At 36.5% G+C, this 24,908-nt stretch overlaps 1 protein-coding gene across 1 annotated transcript; it reads left to right on the plus strand.

The window, feature by feature from the left end:
• Nucleotides 1–1,160: 1,160 nt before the first annotated feature.
• LOC110094408 (RNA-binding KH domain-containing protein RCF3) lies at nucleotides 1,161–24,200 on the plus strand. Its single transcript, XM_020819640.2, has 9 exons — nucleotides 1,161–1,403; nucleotides 3,491–4,105; nucleotides 17,074–17,547; nucleotides 19,094–19,342; nucleotides 19,495–19,752; nucleotides 22,051–22,133; nucleotides 22,208–22,316; nucleotides 22,406–22,532; nucleotides 23,855–24,200. Exons 1-9 carry the CDS (start codon nucleotides 1,161–1,163, stop codon nucleotides 23,860–23,862), a joined length of 2,166 nt encoding a protein of 721 aa, XP_020675299.2. The 3' UTR covers nucleotides 23,863–24,200.
• The last annotated feature ends 708 nt before the right edge of the window (nucleotides 24,201–24,908 follow it).

Consider the following 24,908-nt stretch of genomic DNA (forward strand, 5'->3'; position numbering starts at 1 on the left):
CTGTGGCAACAGATGCTTCCGCCGTGGGTATCGGCGCGATTTTTTCTCAGGAGGGACGGCCAGTTGCATTCTTTAGTGAAAAACTCTACCATTCTCGACAACGTTGGTCCGCATACGAACAGGAATTATACTCAGTCATCCGTGCTCTCAAACAGTGGGAACACTACCTACTACACCAAGAATTTGTCATATGCACTAACAATAAGGCACTTCAGTTCATTAATACGCAAAAGCACGTCAATAGGATGCATGCCCGCTGGGTCTCATTTCTGCAGAAATTCTCCTTTGTGCTTAAGCACCAACCGGGCAAGAACAATACAGTAGCTGACGCCCTCAGCCGTAAATCCATGCTCTTAACTCAACTACAAACCGAGCTCACTGGTTTGTCATCATTAAAAGATCTTTACGCTACAGATGCCGATTTTTCTGAAATTTGGCGTAAGTGTCAAAACCAAGAAACTGTTCCTGAGTACACTATAAGACATGGATTTCTTTTCCACAACAACCTGTTGTGCGTGCCTATCTCGTCTTGGCGTCAACATCTCATTCGAGAGGCACATTGTGGCGCCCTAGCAGCCCACACGAGCCGTGATAAATCGTTGGCTCAACTCAAGAGTCGTTTCTTATGGCCACGCCTCCGCAGAGATGTATTTCGATTTATTGACCGTTGCACTATATGTCAGAATTATAAAGGTGTTGCCCAAAATACAGGACTGTATTTGCCTCTTCCGGTTCCGGACACCATTTGGGAAGACCTCAGCCTGGATTTCGTCCTCGGCCTTCCTCGAACTCAAAAAGGGCATGACTCCATCATGGTGGTTGTCGACCGTTTTTCAAAAATGGCCCATTTCGTCGCCTGTAAAAAGACGTCGAATGCCCTCCACATAGATCAACTCTTCTTTCACCAAATTGTTCGTTTACATGGCATCCCGAGAAGCCTCACTTCAGATCGAGACGTCAAGTTCATTAGCCATTTTTGGCGAGAGCTGTGGAAACGTCTCGGCACAGATGTACGCCTGAGCTCTGCATATCATCCGCAGTCTGATGGGCAAATGGAAGTAGTTAATCGTACCTTGGGGAACATGCTTCGTTGTTTAGTCTAAGACTATCCAAAGAAATGGGAGGAAGTATTAACCACCGCTGAGTTCGCCTACAACTCCATGGTTAACCGCTCCACGGGTAAATCTCCTTTCAGTATTGTTTTCACTAAATTACCTAACTTGGCTCTGGATGTAGCAGTTCTCCCTAAGTGCAAGTCCCTGCCGGCTTCACAGTTCACTGGACAGTACTCACGCATGCTTGCAGATGTCCACACCCAGCTTAATAACGCCAATCAGAAATACAAAGCTGCCGCCGATCTTCACAAACGACAGGTGCTTTTCAAGGTCGGTGATCTCGTTATGGTACGACTGCGCCGCGAACGGTTTGCACCCGATACTTACACTAAACTCAGCCGCCGGCCCTGTTCCAATCATTGCCAAAATAAATGACAATGCATACACGGTAGAATTACCTAGTGGTTACAATACCTCGCCAACTTTCAATGTGTCTGATATTTGGCCATACCATCCTCCTGATGATACAGTCCATATAATCAGCTCGTCGGAGTCGAGCTCTTCCTCTGCGGGGAGGACTGATGCAGTGTCAACCGTGCTACAACACACCTGAGGGCCATCATACCCTTAATTCTGCTTCCACTACTTATAGTACTATGTTAGTTATATATAAGTACTATTGTTCCTTTTCTTTTGCTACACTCGTTTTAGAAACAAGTAGTTACGGCTACAGGAGTTACAAAGTAATAAAATTAGCTACAGGGTTTTAGAACTTATTTAGAGAAGCAGACTCCGGGAGGTAGATAGTTTTTTGATCAATCTGCAACTCTTGAAATCTCTATTTTCAAGTGAATATACAGGCCATTGACGCCTTTTACATTAAATCTTCCATGTTTTCCTGTATTGCTTGTCTGTTTTCTCAATTGCAGGTCCTAGAGTGCACCAATATAAATATTAAAAAATGAGTCCCATGACTATTGAATATAATAATTTTAGAAAACAACACCATTATAATCTTTTAAAAATATTTTTTCAATAAAAGACTTGTCAAATGCTTACATAAAAAAACCAAAATAATATTAGTAAGAATAAAAACTAAAAAATCATCTGAAAAATTATTATAATTATGTTGAAGTTCTTATATCAACAATTATATATTTACATACAATATTAATTTAATACATTAGCTCTAGAAATGCATACAGATTTATATTGAAATAAAAATTGTTGAGTAAGAAAGCTTAAATTAAAAAAAAAGGCAAAAAATCACGAATAGAATGCAATAATAATAAAGAAGATTCTGACAATACTAACCGATGGAACAACACAAATTTACAGCTCAAGTCACATGTTTAAAATCATACTTGTCACAAGTACTTTAGGATCCAATGTCATCAATTATGACAATGTAAATATTCTAACATGTTTGATACTAAATATTCAAATTACTAATCAAATAAAATAACAATACACTATTGCTCTACAATAACATAATAACAATCACTAATTATTTACAATTAGGCGTAACAAACATTCTCCACATTAACTGTAATGTACTAATCAATTACAAACTCACTCCCCCTGTTAATTAATTCTTAATAAAAATAACAAATTCTTTCATTAAAAAAATTCATGATATAAGTCGCCCATTCGCCCATATTAATCTTAATTTTCTTCTGATAATTAGTTAGCTGACTCTTTTTTTTTTGGGACATTTAGGCCATTTAAGGCAAACTCACACACAAAACGCATACACAAAAACTCGAACCCAAGACCTCTTAGTTGGAAGCATAAGCTCTCAACCAACAAGTCAAGGTGAGCTGTGTGTTAGCTAACTCTTAAAGGGAGACTTTACCTACTCTGCTTAATATTATATAATTATATATATTATTATATATATATATATATATATATATATATATTATATATATATTATATATATATAAATATTATATATATATTTATTAACTACATATATATATAATATATATATACTATAATATTTATTAATCTTTATGTTAAAATCTCATTTTCACAGTAAAGTTTTCAATTTATTTTTGGTGACTACCAAAACAAATTCACTATAGCCATTGAGCATGCCAATCGGCCCGACTCGGGCTAATTCTCCTAATATTGGAGATGAGCTTGAAATTGGGTACCATTGCTGCAATGTCCGCCGGAGGACAGACCGGCGAGCGGTAGAAATCGAACGCTGGAATACCTGAAATCTCCAACTTCACTAGGAGATTGAATGTAAGGGGAAAACGAAGAGTTCTAGAAGTGCAAAACGTAGTAATGGATCGACCTCGCTCCAAGCGGAGCTACCACCACTACGACCAGGACTCCGATTCTCAGACTCCTCCTCCTCCCCCGAGAACTAAACTCCGCTATGACGGCAGCAGCCATCGCCGCCTCAATCATCACCGCCGGAATAGCGACCGGAGACAGCATCCTCCCCTCCACCCCCGCCCCCTCCCCCTCCTCCTCCCCTCGCCTCCTCATCTTCCTCAAAGATCCTTGACGGTTCGCCGCCGGCCGGTTCTGTCACGACCTTCTTCCGCATCCTTTGTTCGGACGCGAAAATCGGCGGCGTCATCGGCAAGTCGGGGAGTATTATCAAGAACATCCGGCAAGACACTGGCGCTTGGATTAATGTTCACGACCTCGTTCCGGGAGACGACGAGCGGATTATCGAGACCGCGGATAGCCGGCGGCGCGAGCAGGACGGTCGGCCGCCGCAGTACTCTCCTGCGCAGGAGGCACTTCTGCTTATTCACGAGAGGATCTTGGATATGGATTTTGAAGATGGAGATCAGGACGAGGAGGACTATGAAGGAGACGGCGGCATGTGGGGAGGAGGTGAGAGGAGTAGGGAGAGGGGGCGCGTGACGACGAGGCTTGTGGTACCGAGGATGCATGTCGGTTGCTTGCTGGGGAAGGGAGGGAAGATCATCGAGCAGATGAGGAATGAGACCAGAACCCACATTAGGATCTTGCCGAGAGATCAATATACCCCTAGATGCGTCTCTATGTCAGAAGAAGTTGTTCAGGTAGGACGATGTCTTCCTTTCATTAGCTCCGTAATCAACAATGCTTCAGTTACAGACTGGTTGTTGTTTTCTCTACATACCCATTAAGGTGGGGGAAATGCGGTCAATGACTACATATTGTTGCGAGACAGTCCTCTCTTTTCCAAATTCACTTTTTGTGCTTTTCCTTGTGTTCAGTTGTAGTCTAAATTGTTGTGATATAGCTAATGTTGACTATGGTGATGCCTTCTAAATATGTCTTATCCTTCATCTTACGTGGTTAATCGGGAGATTAACAAATAGTCTGCATATTATGATCAGTACAGAGTAAAGCGATTCCTCCTGCCTATTGCGTTGCAAACATGGTCCATGGTTTTACTTAAGGGGCTGTTTGGTAGCAGGATTTCGGTTGGATTTGAGGCGGATTTGAGCGAAATCCAGCCAATGGCCTAAATGCAAAACCAAATCTCACGGCAAATGAAAGAAAATTCTGCCTTTTTGTGCTAACTGCTAAATCCCGGATATCTGAAATCCTATTTTTTGCCGGATTTATGAAATCCCTTGACTCGAGAGGAAGGTCTCGAAGAGCCTGCTCGTTAAATCCGCTCTATAGCCAAACAGTCAAACAAGATTTAATAGTCAGGTAAATACTCGCAGTTACTAAATAGTTCTCTAATCCGGATTTAGAGGATTTACGAAATCCTACTTAAATCAAATCTTGGGTGCTACCAAACAGCCCATAAGAGTCTTTTATCTGCACTAGTTTTACTGTAGAAATCTATAATTAAAGTTGCTATGCCGGTCTGCTAGTAAAAAATACTTTTGAATTGAACTATAGTCAGGTAAATACTCGCAGGGGTGCATAATTGCAGGCAGTAGGAAGCTCAAAAGTTTTTTGCCTCTGAATCTTATTTTTTATTAGTTGCCAAACATGTTAGGTTTTGACTTAATAGTTTTGCCAAGTTAAGCATAAAATTTAAAATAGGTGGTTTTAGGATAGATAAAAATTCTACTTTTATTTTATGTAATATCAGGTTTTAAGTTTGTTGCAGAATTTGTAAGTTTGGATAGCTCCAAATCAAAATTTGAACTTGATTGAGATTTAGGTTTCATTTGAGATTTAGTTGTTTGCTGTGCTAGCTGTAATTTTTCCTTTGCATGGACTAACTGCTTCTTGGGTAAATAGATAGTTGGTTTTGGGAAATCAGGTCTTAGAGAAACTAAGGAATATAAGTGGGAAATAGAAGAAGAGTTAAATAAAAGAATGGAAAAAAGAGGGGAGAGAGAGAAGAAGAAGAAATAATTTATCTTGGCTCATTATTTTGTGGTTGTAGAGAATTATATTTACACAGTGCAAGCATGATGGTATTGTTTTGAGAGGCATTCAAGCGGAGATTTTTGGTATTATTTAAAGAATTGTTTATTTTCTCTTTTGCTTGGCTTGAGAGATTGGAGCTTCTCTTTAATGTTAGATTTTGTTTACTTTGATTTGGAGATGAGTGTTTTCTTCTGCTCCTTTTATGGTACACATATGGGGCTACTCTATAGTGAATCAAATCCTCTCTTATCGCATGGACGTAAGATATGTTTTTGATTGAACCATGCAATTTTTGTTGCCCTTTTATGATATTTGATCTCTTGGTTATTATTTTGTGTTTATTATATTTTTTGTTGGTCGGCACATTCCCATTAAAAATTATATATTTTTTTCTTAAAAAATATTATTAAAGTGTAATGTGGCGATGGATTAAAAGAATGAGTCCAAATTTAATGCCTCAAAGAATTTAGGGCTTTGGAGAACCAAAATATGAGGTATGTTGTTGTAGTAGGTACTTATTGAGATGCTCATGGGGAATTTCAATGTGCCTGGATTAGAAGTGAATGAGAAAAAAAAAAAGAGTTTAATGAATGGCTCTTTCGATAATTCAACTATTTTTGGTGAATGAGGTATTGACAAAGGTCTTAAGATGATGACGAAAGGGTTATGGCTCAAGCTAATGTCAACCAAAAACCTCCTCAACAATTTTTTTTTTTCAGAATTTAGTTGTACTTGCCATAAATGCAATAAAGTATGCACATTAAATTATATCATGATGACTTTATTTCAATTATCAAAGATTTTTGGATTATAGGTATTATGGGTGGACGATTAGAATCAAGCTTTGTTTTTCTTGTGCTCTTCTTCCTCTTATAAGCATTTTTGTGACACTATTTATATAATAGAGTATCATCAACTTATATGATGTTAACAATAATAAGAAAAACCTTGATCCCACTATGTGTGGTTGGCGGCATGAATCCTTTTTATCCGCTGTGTTCTATTAAGAGTCAAATTCTCATTTAAATATAATTAAAAAGATTATTTTTAATACTTTCTAAGCCTTTTTAGGTCTATATCTCTACCTTTCTTAACATAGGCTGGATCTAATACATTCGACGTTTTATGGGACAAAACTATCTAAGGCGACTATAAAGCTACTCATCCACATAAGTATCCTCATCTTTGCAACTCTTAACTTAATTTTATGCTTCCTTTTAATGACCAACATTTTACGCCATAAAACATTGCAAGTCTCACCACCATCTTATAATATTTTTTCATAAGTTTTAAGGGTACTTTTCTAACTCTCAATAGGACTGACATACCTCCACTTCAACAATCCAACTTCCTCTATTTCACTATTACTTTGAACAACATACTCGATATATCTTAAATGAGCACTTTTTTTAATGACTTGATTAGCCAATATCACAATCACACCACTAGTTCTATTACTATTAAAATTACACTCAATGTATTTGGTTTTAGATCTGATGTATGCGGTATGACTTATTCCGTCTGTGGATTATATTGAGTTGGGTTGTGACAGAAATTCTTGGTATTAGAGCAATGGTTTGGACGAATTAATTATATCAAATCCATATTCCATAGGATTGATCTATAGTTAGAGTGGGAGAGTTCTGGGTGGTATCATGTGTTCATTCTATTTTGTTTTCATGTGAATTTATTATTCACCTGTGTGCATTCTGTTTTTGTCAGTAGAGAGTACAATAGGGGCTATTAGTTCTGATTTCATCTCATAGTTTGTTGAATTGACAACACAATTGATGGGAGGCCCATAGTAGGATGTCTACTGCTAGATCTGATAATATTGGCAGGCATCTGCAAATGCTTCTGAGTTTGAAGCAGCTGAGGTTTGAGGGTATTATAGAGCCTCAGAGGACTGAATCATGAGATTATAGAAAACATTTGATGGTATGCAGTGCTTGGATGCGGAGAGTTCTGTAAGGATGATTGAATGCTCTGATATCTTGAGTTCACTGAGATATTTCAAGATTGTTTTGTATCTTACTTCTGCTAGACAACAAATACATGAGATATTTTTGAGACTAGTGCAGGGTAACAGGTCTGCGATGCAGTATGAGGCGGAATATTAACCAGATAGGCTCTACGATTTGTTAGTACTTTTAGAGAAAAGTTCTGGCCCTTTATGAGAGGACTTCGAGATAATTTGATGCAACCACTAATACTATTCCACATCACTAATTTTTGTGAGCTAGTAGAGAGAGCTAGATTGATAGAGAAAGATTAGATGATTTCTCAGTAATGATGGTCTCCTAGTAGGAAGAGGTTTGGTGGAGGAGAAACTTCTGGGAGTAGCTTCAGTGGGAAGAGGATTAGGTTTGAACCTGTAGATTCTAAGAGAAGCCCATTTGTATCAATTTCTGTGGGTGGCAATGGAGCAGGTTCTAGAGGATTTGTTAGTAGTGCACCTATTTGTCAGAACTGTGGCAGAAGACATCTATGTAATTGTTATTGGATCACTGGGCAGTGTTTTTGATGTAGTCATACTAGGGGTGTAAGGGAGCTGAGTCGGCTCAAGCTCGACTTGTTAATGAACTTGTGAGCCTAGCTTATTGAGCTATGATCTCGAGTTTGATGAGACTTTGCTTGTGAGCTCGCAAGTCGGCTCGAATCATCATTAATATAAAAAAAATTAATAATTAAACAGAGTAATATTTAAAAAAATTAGTAATTAAACATTAATAATATTACTTTTAATAAATGCTGCAGCTTTTAAAAAACCATTATAGATAAATGTAGAATAAATAATCTCCTTCATATGTACTTGCTTAGTTCTAAACATTAGAGATAACTCTCGACTCGTTTGCACCCCTAAGTCATACTGGGCATATGATTGCTTATTGTCCATAGGCTAGACTTGATAGATATTCTGTTATGTGTGGAATCTGATTGTATTTATTAATCAGGTTGTTCTGTTATCTCTGACCTCAAAGCTTGTCGTGTACATTGGAGGGTGCAGGAGGTTTACCCAATGCTTGGGTTTGAGTGCTTTGTACCAGAAATTTTTTCTGTACAACGCCCCGACGCTGCATACCCGAGTGTCATAGCGTTGAACGACAGAGAGTAAAGCACCACAGCAGTCGAGATATGGCGCCGCAGTGGGCAAGACGGAGACTGAACGCCGCAGTGTTGAGTGTTTAAGCGTTGTAGCATTTTCAAACAGAGAGTGGGCGTCACAGCGCCCTAAATTGGCGCCGCAGTGTTGCAAGATGGACATGATGGTTTTCTTTCTCGTTTCTCTGAAAGGTTGTGTCCCTTGGGATTATTTTATTTGGCTTTCTCTTATATTTTTAGTTAGGGAAAGTGTAAGAATGGTGCATGTGAGAAGAAAAGCCAGGAGAGAGTGAGAGACAAGAGAGATTTGTACTTATTTCTTCCAATTTTTATGGTGAATTTCTTGGTGGGGTATGGCTCCGTGATTTTTCCCCCTATTTTGAGTTTTTCCACTTTAAATTCTGGTATCCTTTACTTTTCTGTTGCTTTTACTTTCTTGCTTATTTCGTCATTGTGGTGTTTACTCCTAATCTCATCATGTCTCTCCCAAATAATTGGTATCAAAGCAAGGTTCTTCATATTGAGTGGAAGTAATGGTGGACGAAGCAAGGTACAAGATTGAAAAGCTCAATTGTTCGAACTTCGCATTATTGTTGATACAAATTGAAGATTTGTTGTATCAGAAGTTATATTTAATGTTGGAAGGAATCATTAAGAAGTCAGATTCTATGACTATGGAGGAATGGGAGGTTCTTGGCCGGACTGCATTAGGTTTGATACGACTTTCACTTTCCTTATCTGATGCATTCAACATTGTAAATGAGATGACTACAATCGATCTCATGACTACACTGACTAAGATGTATGAGAAGCCATCCACCTCAAACAAAGTGTTCTTGATGAAGAAGATATTCAATATGAAGATGTTGGACAACACCCCAATGGAGGAACACCTGAATAATCTGAACATTGTGATTAGTCAATTGGGTTCAGTTGGAATCAATTTTGATGATGAGGTGAGGGCATTGCTGTTGTTATTTGTTATCTTCATTACCAAAAAGTTGGGATAGGCTCATTACCGTTGTGAGTAACTATTCAGAAAGTTAAAAGTTGAACTTTGAGGATATTATGGGGTCAGTGCTTAATGAAGAGGTTCGTAGGAGGGCGAATGGCCGATCTTCAAATTTTGCTCTGAATGTTGAAGCAAGAGGAAGGGTTTAGAGAGAAATTCAAACAGAGGGATATCTAAATCCATGAGAGAAAAATCTACTTTTGGTAGAGAAAAAGTTGTGTGCTTGAGTTGTGGGAAGAATGGTCACTTGAAGAAGGTATGTACAGTTCTAAAGAATGGCAGTGGTGGAGGTCAAGATAAAAATCATTATGCAAATATATTTATAGAAGAGTGTCATTCAGATTCTCTAATTTTATCTCTAGACAATTTTGAATCTTGGGTGATAAATTTGGGTGCTTCTTTTCATGCAATTCTAATAAAGATGCATTCAAGAATTATACTCAAGGTGATTTGAGTAAAGTATATATTGGGGACAACAAGCCCTGCAACATTGTTGGACAGGGAGATATTGATATCAGAATGTCTGATGGGTCAATTGGGAGACTCAATAATGGTAGACATGTTTCTTATCTAAAGAGGAGTTTAATTTCTGTGAGTCAACTTGCAAACTCAAGCCATGTGACATCATTCACAGGAGATATGTAGAAGGTGATAAAATGGGCTATGGTTATAGCTCGTGGTAGTATTGAAGACACCCTGTATGCTATCAATAGAAGAGCATATTTTATTGGAGTAGCAGATTTAGATGTTGATGGAGGTCTTTGGCATCGAAGATTTGGTCATATGAGTAAGAAAGTTATGCATTCACTTCTTACTAAAGGAAAGCTTCATTGTTTAAAATCCATAAATTTAGATTTTTGTAAAGACTGTGTATATGGCAAGCAACCTAGTGTGAGTTTTTCAAATATTGGTTCAAAGGTCAAGTCTAAAAAGTTAGAGTTAGTGCATATTGATGTATGAGGTCCTGCTCCAGTTACTTCTATAGTAGGATCTTTGTATTTTGTCACATTTATTTATGATCACAGTAGGAATGTATGAGTGTACTTCTTAAAACACAAGTTAGATGTGTTTGATGCCTATAAGAAATGGAAGGCCATGGTTGAGCTTGAAACATGTTTGAAGCTCAAGTGTCTCAGACAAAATAATGGTGGTGAGAATCGTGATAAGAAGTTCAAGGAGTATTATGCTTTGAATGGGATCATGTATGAGTTCACTGTTCTAAGAACACTATAGCAGAAGGGTGTTGCAGAGCGCATGAATAAAACTATCACTGAGCGTGCCAGGAGTATGAGGTTACATGCAGGTCTATCCAAACTGTTCTAGGCCGAGGCAATGAATACTGCAGTTTATCTAATCAATCGTGGTCCTTTAGTTCCTCTGAATGAGAGCTTACCTGAGTAAGCCTGGAGTGGAAAAGAGGTTAATAAACCCCACCTCAAAGTTTTTGGTTGTTCATCTTATGTTCATATTGATGCAGGATCGAGGAGTAAGCTTGATCCAAAATCTATCAAGTGTACATTCATTGGATATGGCTCAAATGAATTTGGTATAAATTATGGGATTATCAGAATTAGAAATTCATCAGGAGCAAGGTTGTCAAATTCAATGAAAGCGAAATGTACAAGGATAGAAACGAGACTACTGAAGATTCTTCCAAATATGTTGAAATTTAGGATGATGATAATCAAGAAGATAAAGCTAATGAAGCACAGAGAGTACCTCAGACTCTTGCTACTGAAATAAGGAGATCAAGAGAATCTCAAGGCCAATACAATGGTATTCTCCATCATTATACTATCTACTGTTGATAGATAGTGGTGAACTAGAGTGTTATGATGAAGCCATTCAAGTTGATGATTCAAAGAAGTGGGAGCGAGCCATGAATAATGAGATGCGTTCACTTGAGTTGAATCAAACTTGAGAGTTGACATAGCTACCATTTGTCAAGAAAGCACTGCAAAACAAGTGAGTTTAAAGGATGAAAGAAGAACCTGATGGTAGCAAGCGCTACAAGGCCAGACTTGTAGTTAAAGGTTTTTAGTAGAAGGAAGGAGTGAACCTCACTAAAATTTTGCTTTCTAGTGTTGAGGATGACTACAATCAGAGTTGTACTGAGTATGATAACAGTTGATAATTTACATTTAGAGTATATGGATGCAAATATAGCATTTCTTCATGGAGACCTTGATGAAGAGTTGTACATGGAGCAACCTCAGGGATATATGGTCACAGGTAATGAAGAGTTGGTGTGTAGGCTCAGGAGGAGCTTATACGGTCTGAAGCAAGCACCAATACAGTGGTACAAGAGATTTGATAGGTTTATGTCAAATAATGTGTACACAAAGTGCCAGACAGACCACTATTGGTTTTTCTAACATTTTGATAATTGTTATATTATTCTGCTTTTATATGTGGATGCCAGGCTGGTTGCGGGTCCATATATGAAGAAGATATGGTATTTGAAAGAACAATTATCAAATGAGTTGAAATAAAAGATCTGGGCCCAACAAAAAAAATTCTTGGTATGAGAATCAATAGAGATAGAAGTGCAGGAATACCGAAGTTGTCTCAGACAGAGTATGTTGAAAATGTTCTTTAGAGATTCAACATGAGTGAGGCAAAATCAATTTGCACTCTCTTGGGTAGTTACTTTTAGTTATCCAAAGAACAATTGCCTAAATTGGAAGCAAAGGAAGAACAGATGAAGAAGACTCCGCATGCTTCAGTAGTTGGAAGTTTGATGTATGTTATGATATGCACAATATTTGATATAGTATATGCAGTGAAAGTAGTCAGCAGATTTATGAGCAATCCAAACAAACTTCATTTGGAGGCGATTAAGTGGATTCTCAAGTACTTGAGAGGATCAATTGACAAAGTTCTTTGCTTTGGTGGTGTATGGATTAATCTACAGGGTTATGTAGATTTTGATCTTGCTGGAGATCTTGATGGCAAGAGAACCACAACGTGTTATATCTTCATTTTGAGAAAGATTACAATCAGTTGGGTTTTTGAGTTACAGAAGATTCTTGCGCTCTCAACCACAGAAGCGGAGTATATTGCTATCACAGAGGCTAGCAAAGAGATGATTTGGTTGTAAAGTTTCTTGAGAGAACTTGGCATGAGGTAAAGGAATGGGAAGCTATATAGCGACATCATGAGTGCTATACATCTAGCCAAGAATGCTACATCCATGCTAGGACAAAGTACATCCAGTTTCGGAATCATTTCATCAGGTCGCTTTTAGAAGATGGTTAGTTATCTTTGAAGAAGATACACATGACCAAAAATCCTCAGACATGCTAACGAAGACAGTGATAGTTGAAAAATTGAAGTTATGTGTAGCTTCAGTTGGTCTTCATGGAGGATGAGAACAGGGGTGAGCCACACTATCAGTACTATGATTGGTATTACATATAAGGAGAATGATTGATTGCAATCAGTTCCAAGTGGGAGGTTGTTATGTGTGGAATCTAATTGTGTTGATCAATCGGGTTGTTCTGTTGTCTTTGACCTCAAAGCTTGTCGTGTACACTGGGGGGTGCGGGGGGTTTACCACATGCTTGGGTTTGGGTGCTTTGCACTAGAAAATTTTTTCCGTACAATTCCCCAGCGCTGCATACCTGAACGCCCCCTCCAAGTGCTGTGTTCCCGAGTGCCCCAGTGTTGAACAACAGAGAGCAGAGCATCGCAGTGGTCAAGATATGACACCACATTTGGTCAAGGCAGAGACTGAGCACCACAGCGCTGAGTGTTTGAACGCTGCAGCATTTTTTCAAAAAGAGAGTAGGCATTGTAGCTCCCCAAATTGGAGCCGTAGCGCTGCGAGACGAACCAAACGATTTTTTTTCTCGTTTCTTTGAAGGGTTGTCTCCCTTGGGGTTATTTTACTTGGTTTTCTCTTGTATTTTTAGTTAGGGCAAGTTTGAGAATGGTCCATGTAAGAAGAGAAGCAAGGAGAGAGTGAGAGAGAAGAGAGATCTGTACTTATTTATCCTTGATTTCTTGGTGGGATGTGGCTCCGTAGTTTTTTTTTCTATTTTGAGTTTTTTCATGTTAAATCATGGTGTCCTTTACTTTTCCACTGCTTTTACTTTCTTACTTGTTTTGCCATTGTGGTTACTCATCTCATCATCTCTCCCCAAAATATTCTAAGACAAGAGCTAAGAGCTCTAGATGGGTGGGGAGATTGAGAGCAGTTACGTCCTATGTGTTTTTTGTGGGATTCTCTAGCATAAGTAGTGGTCCGACTTCTGGGAGATAGATTTTTGGAGGTCGGAGAGAGTTTGGTGGTTCTATTGCTCCAATCTTGGTATATGCCAATGTATAGCTTCACTCAGCACAAGGCTTGGGATGCACCCAATGTGGTCACATGTGTGACTTATATTTCTACTTTGTCATGTTTGATTTTATTTGACTCGGGTGCTAGCCATTCCTTTATTTCTGAAAAGTATTTTACTTTACTATATTAATCTTTTGTATGGTTGCCTTCTGCTTTATCTATTATTTTTCCTAAGATTGATTTTATGGTAGCTAGCCATATATATATATAAGTGTGAGATAGAGATTTTTGATAAAAAGTAAAAGTTTGGTCTAATAATATTACCTCTATTTGAATTTGATGTCATCCTAGATATGGATTGGGTGAGTTAGTATAGTGCTCAAATTGATTGTGAAGAAAAGTCTGACTTTATTTCTGAAAAATAAGAGCTATATTTTTCAGGGAGTTAGATGAGTATTATCTTATCTAATATCTATTTGGTGAGGAGACAAGTTGGAAAAAAAAGTGAGTATAATATTTCTTGCTTATGTGAATGATAAGAGAATGAATCCTGAAAATATTGAGGAGGTTCTTATGGTTAAGGAGTTTTCTGATGTATAACCTGAAGAGTTGGTGAGTCTACCACCTAATAGAGAGAGAATTTAGTATTGAGATTTTACCTTGTACAACTTCTATTACTAAGGCTCTATATAAGATGACACCAAAGGAGCTACAATAGTTAAAAGTGCAACTAAAACTACAAGAATTGGTTGATTAAGTATTTGTGAGATCGAGTGCCCCCGTGGGCTGCACTTGTTCAATTTGATAATAAGAAAGATGGAATGATGAGAATTGTGTAGATTATGAAGAATTGAATAAAGTAACAATTAAAAATAAATATCCTATACATAGGATCAATGATATGTTTGATTAGCTAGTAGGTGCTTCTATATTTTCTAAATTTCATATGAGATATGGCTATCACCAGCTGAAAGTAAATGAGGAAGATGTAACGAAAACTGCATTTAGTATCACATATGATTATTATGAGTTTTTAGCCATGCCTTTTGAGGTGATCAATGCGCATGTAATCTTTATGGGCTTGATGAACAAATATTAAAAGATTATCCAAATTAGTTTGTTATTATATTTATAGATAATATTCATGTATATTCTAAATTTGAATAAGATAACATTATCATCAGAGTACTATTCTGGAGACTTTGAGGCAGCACCGAATGTTTGCTAAATTTTCTAAGTGTAAATTTTGATCGAAGAGCATTTCATTCCTAGGTCATATATTGAATAGTGAACGAATTTTTTGTAAATCCCCAGAAGGTGTAAATAGTTGCGAACTGGCTGAGTCCTACTACTATAACTGAGGTATGTAATTTTTTTTGGGAATGACTGAGTATTATAGAAAAATTTTGTATAAGAATTTTCCTAAATTATTATCCCTTTGATTAGACTGACCCAGAAGGTAGTGTTTTTTGAGTGCACAGTAGACTGTGAAAATAGCTTCCAAAAGTTGATAGATTATCTGACATTAGCTTCGATCTTGACAATCCCATTTGGTGTTGACGGAGTTGAAGTTTTTAATAATGCTTCATTGAAAGAATTGGGATGTGGTCTAATGCAAAATGAGAAGATTATAGCTTATGCTTCTAGACAATTAAAATCACATGAAAACAATTATCCGACCCATGATATGAAATTATAAGCTATCTTATTTGCTTTGAAATTTGGAGGCATTATTTATATGGGGTTAGATGTGAGATTTTCTCTGATCATAAGACTCTAAAGTATATTTTCACCTAGAAAGAATTAAATCCGAGACATAGAAAATGACTTGAACTGATAAAGAATTATGATATGAGTATTTAATATTAGTATTATAAAGTTATTGTAGCAGTAGATACTTTGAGTATGAAGTCTTCCAGAGTAACGAGTTATCTATTTACTTCTGATAAATTTCTAATCCATGATATGGAAAGGTTAGAGTTGGAAGTAGTAAAATATACTGATATATATTATGGTATGCTTGCTTAAATGATTGTACTACTCTGAAGGAAAGAATTCTAGTTGCTTAAAAGTTTGAGGATGAATATTCCAAATTGGTTGATTTAATCCAATCCTATAAGAAACTTGAACTACGAATGGATGATTCTGATGTGATTTTCTACGAGGATAGGTTGTGGGTTCCCAGTGTTACGAATTTGACAAGTATAAATCTACACGAAGCACATTACTCTGGATACACTATCTTACTCTGGGAGTGGTAAAATGTACAGTGATTTGAAATAGTAATTTTTTCTTAGATAGATCAAGTGTGACTATCTAAATACATCAGGTGAAGTAGTAATTTTTCTTTTATTTTGTGTCCTTTGTAGAATAAATGGTCTAGTTCACTTATATTTGACTTTTAACAAAACACAATGGAGAAAATGATTCATATAGCTGACCCCACGTAGTGGGACAAAAGCTTGTTGTTGTTGTTGTTATAATCATCGTATTGAAGTTCTCATTTCTGGGGTTTTTCTTGGCAAAAGTTTTAGGCACTTTTATCGAGATTCATCAGGAAAAATTGACAGTGTTTCTTTTGTGGCTTTTTAGAATAAATGATCTTTTTCACTTTGATATTTTATTCATGTTGTCTGTAAAGTTGATTTAGCTATTTCAAAATTTCTGATACTTGTGCTGAATGGGTTTTCCCCCGTTCTTTTTATTTTAGTTTGAATAAATACTGAAAAATCCAATGATAAATCAGGTGTATATTTTTTGTTATTAGATGCTTAATGACACAGAATCTTTAAGAAATGGTATGTGACATTTCCTTGCCTATTTTCTTATCATAGTAAGCCTGATGTTACATAAGTTCAGAGTTCAGAGAAAGCTTGATGATGTGATTCATTTAGTTTAGGAATGCAATAATATTTAGCAGCCTCCACTTCTATAGTTTTAATTAGGGATGGCATCGCCCATATAAGAAGAGGAAAGCGAAGATCAATAGACCCGAGGAGTCCAAATTTTTGTTGTTGTACGCAATTTCTCATTAGAAACTGTTATTGATTTTGCATTAGTGCGACCATGTAACTTTTTTAACTACTTGAAGCAAAGCACACACACATAACTCCTGATCTGTGGCCACATTTTCCAAAAAAATCCCCCTTACAAACCATAACAATGCTGTCTACCTATCAAGCGGTGCTGTGGTAGTTTACTGGGACACCTGCAGGGCTCAACTGTCAGTGCTTTATACAAGACAATGTTAAGTAACATAATTGATTTTTCTACAGGTTTTTGGGGAGGGTAGTTGCGTGAAGAAAGCTTTGGTAAATATTTCATCTCGTCTAAAGGAGAGCTTACATCGTGAACGTGGTCCATTTCGCGGACGAATTCACTCACCAGAGGGCCATTTTGTTCCTGATGATGACTTTATAAGCAACACTCATCATCAACCAGCATTTGAAAGAGGTGATTTAGTACCTATAACATCTCTTGGTCCAACAAGAGCTAGAAGCAGTGTTTATGGTTCAGAAAGCAAATATATTTTTGATCCCGATGCCAATGCAATGATTGATCGTCCCCAATCATTTTCTAGTGAGGATATTGTATTTCGCATACTTTGTCCCAATGATAAAGTGGAGGCTATTATCGGCTCACCTAATGGAATCAGTGAAATGCTTCAAAATGATGTGGGTGTAGATGTGAGGGTTACTGATCCAGTGGAAGGCTCAGAAGAACGGATTATTGTAATCACTTCAGATGAGGTAGTTTCTTATGACATTTGATTGCCTTTATTGATCTGTCTTAACGGGATTGATTTTCTACTTGTTCAATGTGATTGGCTTCCTTTAGTATTGTGTTCTAAGATATGCACATACACCCACATATTTAACATGGGATGCCATTCTCAGACAGATTCGTTTGGTTCATAACATATTTTAGGTTGTAGCTCAAATGATGAATTGATTTCAAATTAGATCCAAAGTGGTTTGAAACGCATGGAATATATGTTTCTGGCAAGAATGACATGTTAACTTATCTAAGCCTATTTTCAAGTTTATTATGTTAATGGATATTTTCTCTACTTACTATTTTGTTAAAAAAAATCAAGCTATGTTCTAAGATTTCCATAGAAATGACACACCATTTGTAAAAACAAACTTCATAAGGTGCTACTAGTTTGTCTATATCTATGTTCAAATGTAAATTAAATTAAATTGATCTGTGGGCTGTAAATAGGTCGCTAAAAATATTGAAGTTAACTATCAAACAATGTATAAACTAGACTTTATTTATTTATCATCTCGGAACAATCATATGCATAAAAAAAATATATTTCTATTTCTATGATAGCATATATATCTTTGGGTTTGTTTGATAGATTAAGGCTTCGTTTGGGACGCTTTCTTATTGTTTTTTAAAACAGTTTTTTAATAAAAAATTAAAATTTTTATACTAAAAAGTTGTTGTAAGAAGCAGTAAAAAAGCCATCCCAAAAGAAGCCTAATTTTCTCAAGTTGTCCTTTCAACTAATCAACTAAAGAAACAAATATGTGGAAACTGAGCCGACTATAAGGGAAATTCATGAGCCAGTACTAGTTTTCTCATAGTCGCTAATTTTAGGTTGTCTGATGATGTCATAAACACGAAGGAGCTGCGCAGCCTTTCAAAAGGAAAACAAGCTTTCTTTACAGAGGACATGGTTCCATGCATAAGAGGGCGACATTTTCTCTTGCATTGTCTGGACATTTTCTGTCCGAGACTGTTTTTAGTTATGAGTTATTGGTTGAAAGAAATAGTCTGAAATTGATAAATTACTTGAGTCTTATGAGAACTTTGAATCATATTTAACTTTTTAAGTTTCCTTAATAGTTATTCCTGTGGTCATGAAATTGCAAAGTCATCTGCCAACATAAGAAAAACAAACTTCGGACTGCATCATCTACGGAAGTTTCATGCAAAAATTAAATTAAAAAAAAAAATCAACAAACTGGTGGAAAACTACGCTTCTGTTAGGTTTTGTTTCGGACAATTTTCTTACTACTTCTTAAAGGAGCTTTCTAGTACAAAAGTTTTAATTTTTGTACGAAGAAGCTGCATCAAAAAGCAGTAAGAAAGCCGTCCCAAACGAAGCCTTGGTCTTATGATGGCTTATTTCACTTAAGGCTCCTTTTGCAAATGCTAACATCAAAACCCTCCCTGACTAGATGAATCATTATTTTAGGATCTCTTCTTCTCCATCTAACATAAGTTTATTGATTAACATCTTATGTGTTGTTTATGCTAAAGTCTGCTTAAATCATTTGTTAGGGGCCAGATGATGAGCTGTTTCCTGCTCAGGAAGCATTACTCCATGTTCAGACGCACATTGTTGATCTTGGTCCTGATAAAGATAATGTTATAACAACACGACTTCTCATTCAGGATCATGAAATTGGATGTTTGGAGGGGAAAGATGGATCATTATCAGATTTCCAGAGATTGACTTGTGCCAATGTGCAGGTCCTGCCAAAAGAAGAACTTCCTCTTTGTGCATTTGAGACTGATGAGCTCATTCAGGTTTGAACTCTTCATGAATAGGTGAAGCATGTTTGCTTGTATCTTGCGGTCATATGATGTTTATTAAGTTGTTAACTCTATGAATCACTCATTGCTTAAAAAATAAAGTTTATATATAGTCAAATACTCTTAAGGTGGTACTGTAATTTCAGATTGTTGGGGAGATACGAGCAGCTCGAAAAGCTCTTGTTCAGGTAACTACAAAGTTACGTAGCTACCTGTATCGAGATATTTCCACGCTTGATGATACGATAGCACCTTCCTTTCCTGCCACAAGCCTTGTTGGTAAGGTTGTTGGACTTGATTCTAGTTCTACTAGAAGTTTATCTCGTGAAGGTTATCAAGGAAGTGATCCTCCCATCGCATCTTTTGAAAATGTTCGTGCTTCATCAGTAAATTGGTCATCAAAGGTAATGTTCACTTATTTGTTCCCTTCATTTCATGTTGACAACTTGAAAGGAAAATGCTTTACTTCCAGATAAACGTGTTACCCAACAAGTTTCCAATCGATGTGCTGTTCTTGGAGTGTCTTAAATTGGAGAGTGGGTCTTGCAATTTTATTCTTATGCTCGGGTGGTTAATATTACGGTACGCCCAAACCGGCCCAAGAGGGGCCGGTTCAGACATATAGGAGGCGGGTTAAGCTGCCTCCTTTAGGGGCCACCGCCTACGCAAGTGCCCCCCCGGGCAGCAAGTATAGAGAGAGAGAGAGGGGGGTTTGCATGAGGAGGCTAATTTGAATTTATTTTATATTAGGAAGCTTTTATTAGGAGGTGGGGTATTTAAAAGCATGAGAAGGTAGGGTTAGGATTTATGTTTTGATTGTTGTTTCTCTTGGAGTTCTCTTGGTGGCTTTGGGCTCTAGATTCATCATCTATAGATTGGGAGAGAACGATCCTTCTCTCGAATTGAGGATCAATTGTATCATTGCTTGTTTTTGCCTTTGGTTTATTCCCATAACACAATCTACTGTTTTTGATTGTTTTTCATTGGAGATCTTGAAGTTTTCTCGCTGTTTTCACCAATTCTTGTTAGGGTTGCTTGCGAACTCAACTATTTCCCGTTAGGGTTACTTGCGAACTCAAGTATCTCCTATCAGTTAAATGGCCAATGGGTTTGTTTGGGAGCTATTCTATGGAAGTTGTACTGTCACTCTTCAGGCCGAATGTCTAATCAGGCCGTATGCTCTAATCAAACGACATTCAAACACATTTCTGAATTGTACTTGGTATCTCTGCTTGCTGATCATGTCAATGCTCTTAGCTGCATTTAGTACACCTTATATTTAAAAGATTACCTTTGGATTTCAATAAGTTGCTATACAAAGTTCCCTAATTTTGAGTTTGAAGAATTACATGGCATAGCTAGAGGGTTAATTGCACTTGAACAATCTTTTGATGTTTTATGACTCAAACATCTCGTAGTTGCTTGTAAACTTTTGGACTATCTCTGGCTTCTTGAATCAAAGGCCTTCTAGTCAGTCATCTGATAAGAAACAATAATTAGCACTTCACTACTAATATGACATTCATCTCTTGATACTAAACTACTCTTTGTTGCTCGTTCTTTAGGTGTTGGATTCAAATGTTTATCAGATGATGTGTTGAATAATCTTGGCACTGTATGCATGGAAGGGTTTTTTAATTGTTTTTTGGTTACTGACTACCCTCAGCTCAGTCTTCCTGTTTCTTCTTTAAAAAAAAAAAAAAACTTATTATCTTATAACGTAATTCTACAAATCTTTGATCAAATTGCATGATCCAGTAACGGCTATTTTCAACTATTGACTTCCTATTTCATTTGAATCTCCATACTATATTTAGTCCCTCCTATATTTGCAGAAGTATGATATACGGAACCTGTCTTTAGAGAGACGTGCCACTATTTCAATTGTGGTAGATTCTTGTTCATACTCTGGTGAAGATTTAGTGAATTACATTAGCATATCGAAAGTACTCATTGAAGCTTAAGATTTCTTGATACTTCTCTATTTAAACCAATTTATATAGGCATAAATTAGAGCCATGGCTAAGAACACCGACTGCCGTCAAAATATTTTTGATCATGATTCTGGCTGTGAATTGCTCTAGGAAAGTTTTCCTGAATGCACGGTGACATTCTTTTTTTACTGTTTAATTAGCTAATGCCCTCCTAAAGATAGAAGCTGATAAGGATTGTGATTTTGTAATATCTGCACAATATTGAACACGAGCTTAATATCTTTATCTCCACTGGTCTCGCACTAATTATTTTTGTCCTTTATAATTGCAGTATGGCTTCGCTTGAGTCATACTGGAACTTATGTTCGTATATAGAAATTTTAAATCAAAGCAAAGATATAATTTTTTTAAATCTGTTTTAGTTGGTTAGAGATGGAAGTAACACCTAAATTGAATTAGAAAATATGTTTTGAAAAATGATAAAATTTGCTAGCTTCATCCTTTGGTTGGGTATAGTTAGAAATCAATATTAACTTTTAAATCCATAATCCCTCAAAACTTTCTCAAATGCATGTAATGATTTTGATTTCACAGTCAAAATGAATGAACACGGAGTCATCAATTTCAATTTGTTTAACATATTATCCATCTACAATGGAACCAAATAAGTCCTTGGAGATTTCTTGTTTGTTGTTCTAGAGTAGTTTGTTCCAATTCGTGCTGTTATTATACAAAATCCCAAAAAACATTTGCAATTCTTGACACTAGGATCTTGCAATTGGTGCAAGCGGACCATTGGAACCGGAGCAAAACTGCATTAATGATATTGGGAGGCAAAGCAGTTTGAAAAGGTAAAAGGTCAAACATTTTGTTCACATATTCTGGTGGCTTCCTTTCATTGATTTCATGTCCTTTGTTCTGGCAGATTTAGTGCCTCTCTCGTTACCAAGAGTACCCTCGAGGTTGTTATACCAGACGATGCAGTTTCAAGTCTAATTACAAAATCAGGGAGCAAGCTTGCTCAGATAAGCGAGGTGCATCTCCAGTTCAAACACAAATGAGCTTCCTAGTCCCTCAAAAAGATTTTTTTTTTTCTAATTTTGATTGTTTCTTGATTGAAAAGATGTCTGGTGCAACGATGACCCTTCTTGAAGATAGGCCTGACTCTAGTGATAAGGTTGTTCAGATATCAGGAACTCCAGAGCAGGCTGAGAGAGCTCAAAGCCTGCTCCAGGGATTTATTCTAAGCTGTAAGTTCAACACATTCTTCTTAAAATTAAGGATAAGTTTTAAAGGAATGTTGTACCTGTCTTGGAGTTCTGTCTTTATAGAATACTTTCTAGATAATTCTTGGACACATTCCCGTATTGGATATCGGTTAAAAATTTTCAAAAGAAAGTTGCTACATTGGATATGTCATTTGTTGCATCTCGTTTGAAAAATGGTTTTATATCATAGCATTTTTCAAATTATATATATATATATATAGCTTTAGGGGAATTTTTTTCTTTTATGCTTATTGCCTTGTAAATAATATTCAACATGTGCAACGTTTATTTATGAGGGGAATATTTTTCCTATGTGCACACTATTATCATTTAGTTGGCATTTGCATGAATGTGAATACAGTGTAAACTATTTGCTTATATCAACGCATATATTATCTAAAATGGTGTACATTATCTAGAAGGATGCAATATGTAGTAACAAGATTAATATATGATTTGAATATAAATTATTGCTAATAATACCTTAAATAAATCAATTATCATGGTTCATTAAAGGATGTGATCTTAATTTGAGTTCTTAAGACAACATACCATGATTTAACAATATTTATTAATTGATAATATTTGAATGTAAAGTTTCATTAGGAGTAACTTAATTAACACTAATGATAGTTAAAACCAATATATAATAATGTGTGTATTATAATTATCCAATATAGATGGTTTGACCATGTAAAACGGCAGCCTTCCTTTGACCCTGTTAGGAGAGTAGATGTATTAGATTTGACCTATGTTAAGTAAGGTAGAGGTAGATCTAAAAAGACTTGGTTATAAAATATTATAAATAACATTTCTTTATTAGATTTAAAAATGGGAATTTGACTCTTAACATGACACAATGGTGAAAAAGGATTCATGTAGCTGACCCCACATTGTGGGATAAAGGCTTGATGTTGTTGTATAATTATCCAATATTCACAAACAGAAAAAGTATTGCATAATCAACTAGATGTAATTATAATGATAATTTTCTTAATTTACGTTCCTTGTAATGCAAGGACATGGGGTTAATTTCTTTATTCCTGGATCCTTCAATTGCTGGATTTGTTGTTTCCCATCGCAGCTCCACATTTAGGCTTCGTTTGGAAGGCTTTCTTATTGCTTTGTAAAGCTGATTTTTAGTAAAAAATCTCTTGAAAGCACATAAAAAATAGTGTTCTAAAGCTGTTCCAAATGAAGCCTTAATCTCTGCAAATTTATCCCCTTGAGGGTTCTCTCACATTTGTTTACTAGTTTTTATTGGATTCATAAACATTAATCATTCAAAAAAATGTTTTGTGCAGTATTATGACTTGTTGGCCTTTGCTAAATATGGTAGACCTCAAAGCCAGTATTGCGTATGCTGAAGAATTGCTTGGATGCAGCCATTGGCTTTGCTCCTTAAGCTGACGATCTTTATTTCTCATTTTTAATTTACTTCTGAGGGCATTTTGTATATCAATTTGTATATCAAGTTACCGTTGCTTTGGAGCAATATCTTTCCTGTAGTTGTAATTGTTGAAGGATTTAGAGTTAGTGACAATTATCACTTTTTTTTAAATTGGATGTCAATGCTTTCATCATTGCCTCGAATTTGTTGAAGGTTCTCATTTTATTGATTTAATGAAAAAACAGTATAATCATTTGTTATGGTAGACAATTGTTAAGATCACTGACTTGTAAGAGAATGTCATTCTGGTTTTATTTGGGACGATTTTTTTATTGCTTCTTAATTATTGCTTCTTAAAACGGATGGGACTCGGCTCTCTCCAGACTTTGACAAGCAACTTCTCGGAAACATCCCTTTTGATTGTAACCTCCTACGTTGCTGGTTGCTCTCAAGTTGAATGGGACTAATGCCTCTCATGGTAGTCAACAAAGAGAATTGATGTCCTTTGTAGGTTGTAGCTTAGCTTTCCCAAAGCCTCATCCACCTCAGCCTCTATATCTTCTCCAACTTAACCTGTTTGGAAGCCTGGCTTTTTCATTGTGATCTTATGAGAAGTTGAACGCCTACAGAAAATTTGGTCCCTTCCCCTCAAAACTAACCATCTAAGCAGATCTTTCTTTTTGGCCTTTTCATTATGGGAGCATTCCAATGGTTAGCTAGTTTTCATTGGTCATATCTTTAGTGTTCTCGTTGAGGTCTCTTTGGCTTTGAGAGAAAATTAAGATTAGGGGTGCAAACGAGTTGAGTCGAGAGCTCGAGTCAGGGTGTGTTTGAGTTGAGCTCAACTATCATATACTGAGCTTGAGCTCGAACTCGAGTCGAGCTCAAAAATCGAGCTCGAGATCGACTCGTTCAACAGAAAATTGTAGAAAAGCCGGCGGGCTTTTGAGAATTAGGAGGGATTTTAA

The sequence above is a fragment of the Dendrobium catenatum genome, unplaced genomic scaffold (genome assembly GCF_001605985.2).
Source record: "Dendrobium catenatum unplaced genomic scaffold, ASM160598v2 original_scaffold_209636, whole genome shotgun sequence".
In the NCBI taxonomy this organism is placed as follows: Eukaryota; Viridiplantae; Streptophyta; class Magnoliopsida; order Asparagales; family Orchidaceae; genus Dendrobium; species Dendrobium catenatum.

Bases quoted from the DNA above. Each gene is read 5' to 3' on its own strand.
- LOC110094408 (XM_020819640.2), top strand. From the start codon at position 1,161: ATGGTTAACCGCTCCACGGGTAAATCTCCTTTCAGTATTGTTTTCACT. The intron at 4,106-17,073 runs GTAGGACGATGT...ATTTTTCTACAG, and splicing joins TGTCAGAAGAAGTTGTTCAG to GTTTTTGGGGAGGGTAGTTG. The intron at 19,753-22,050 runs GTAATGTTCACT...TCTTGACACTAG, and splicing joins CAGTAAATTGGTCATCAAAG to GATCTTGCAATTGGTGCAAG.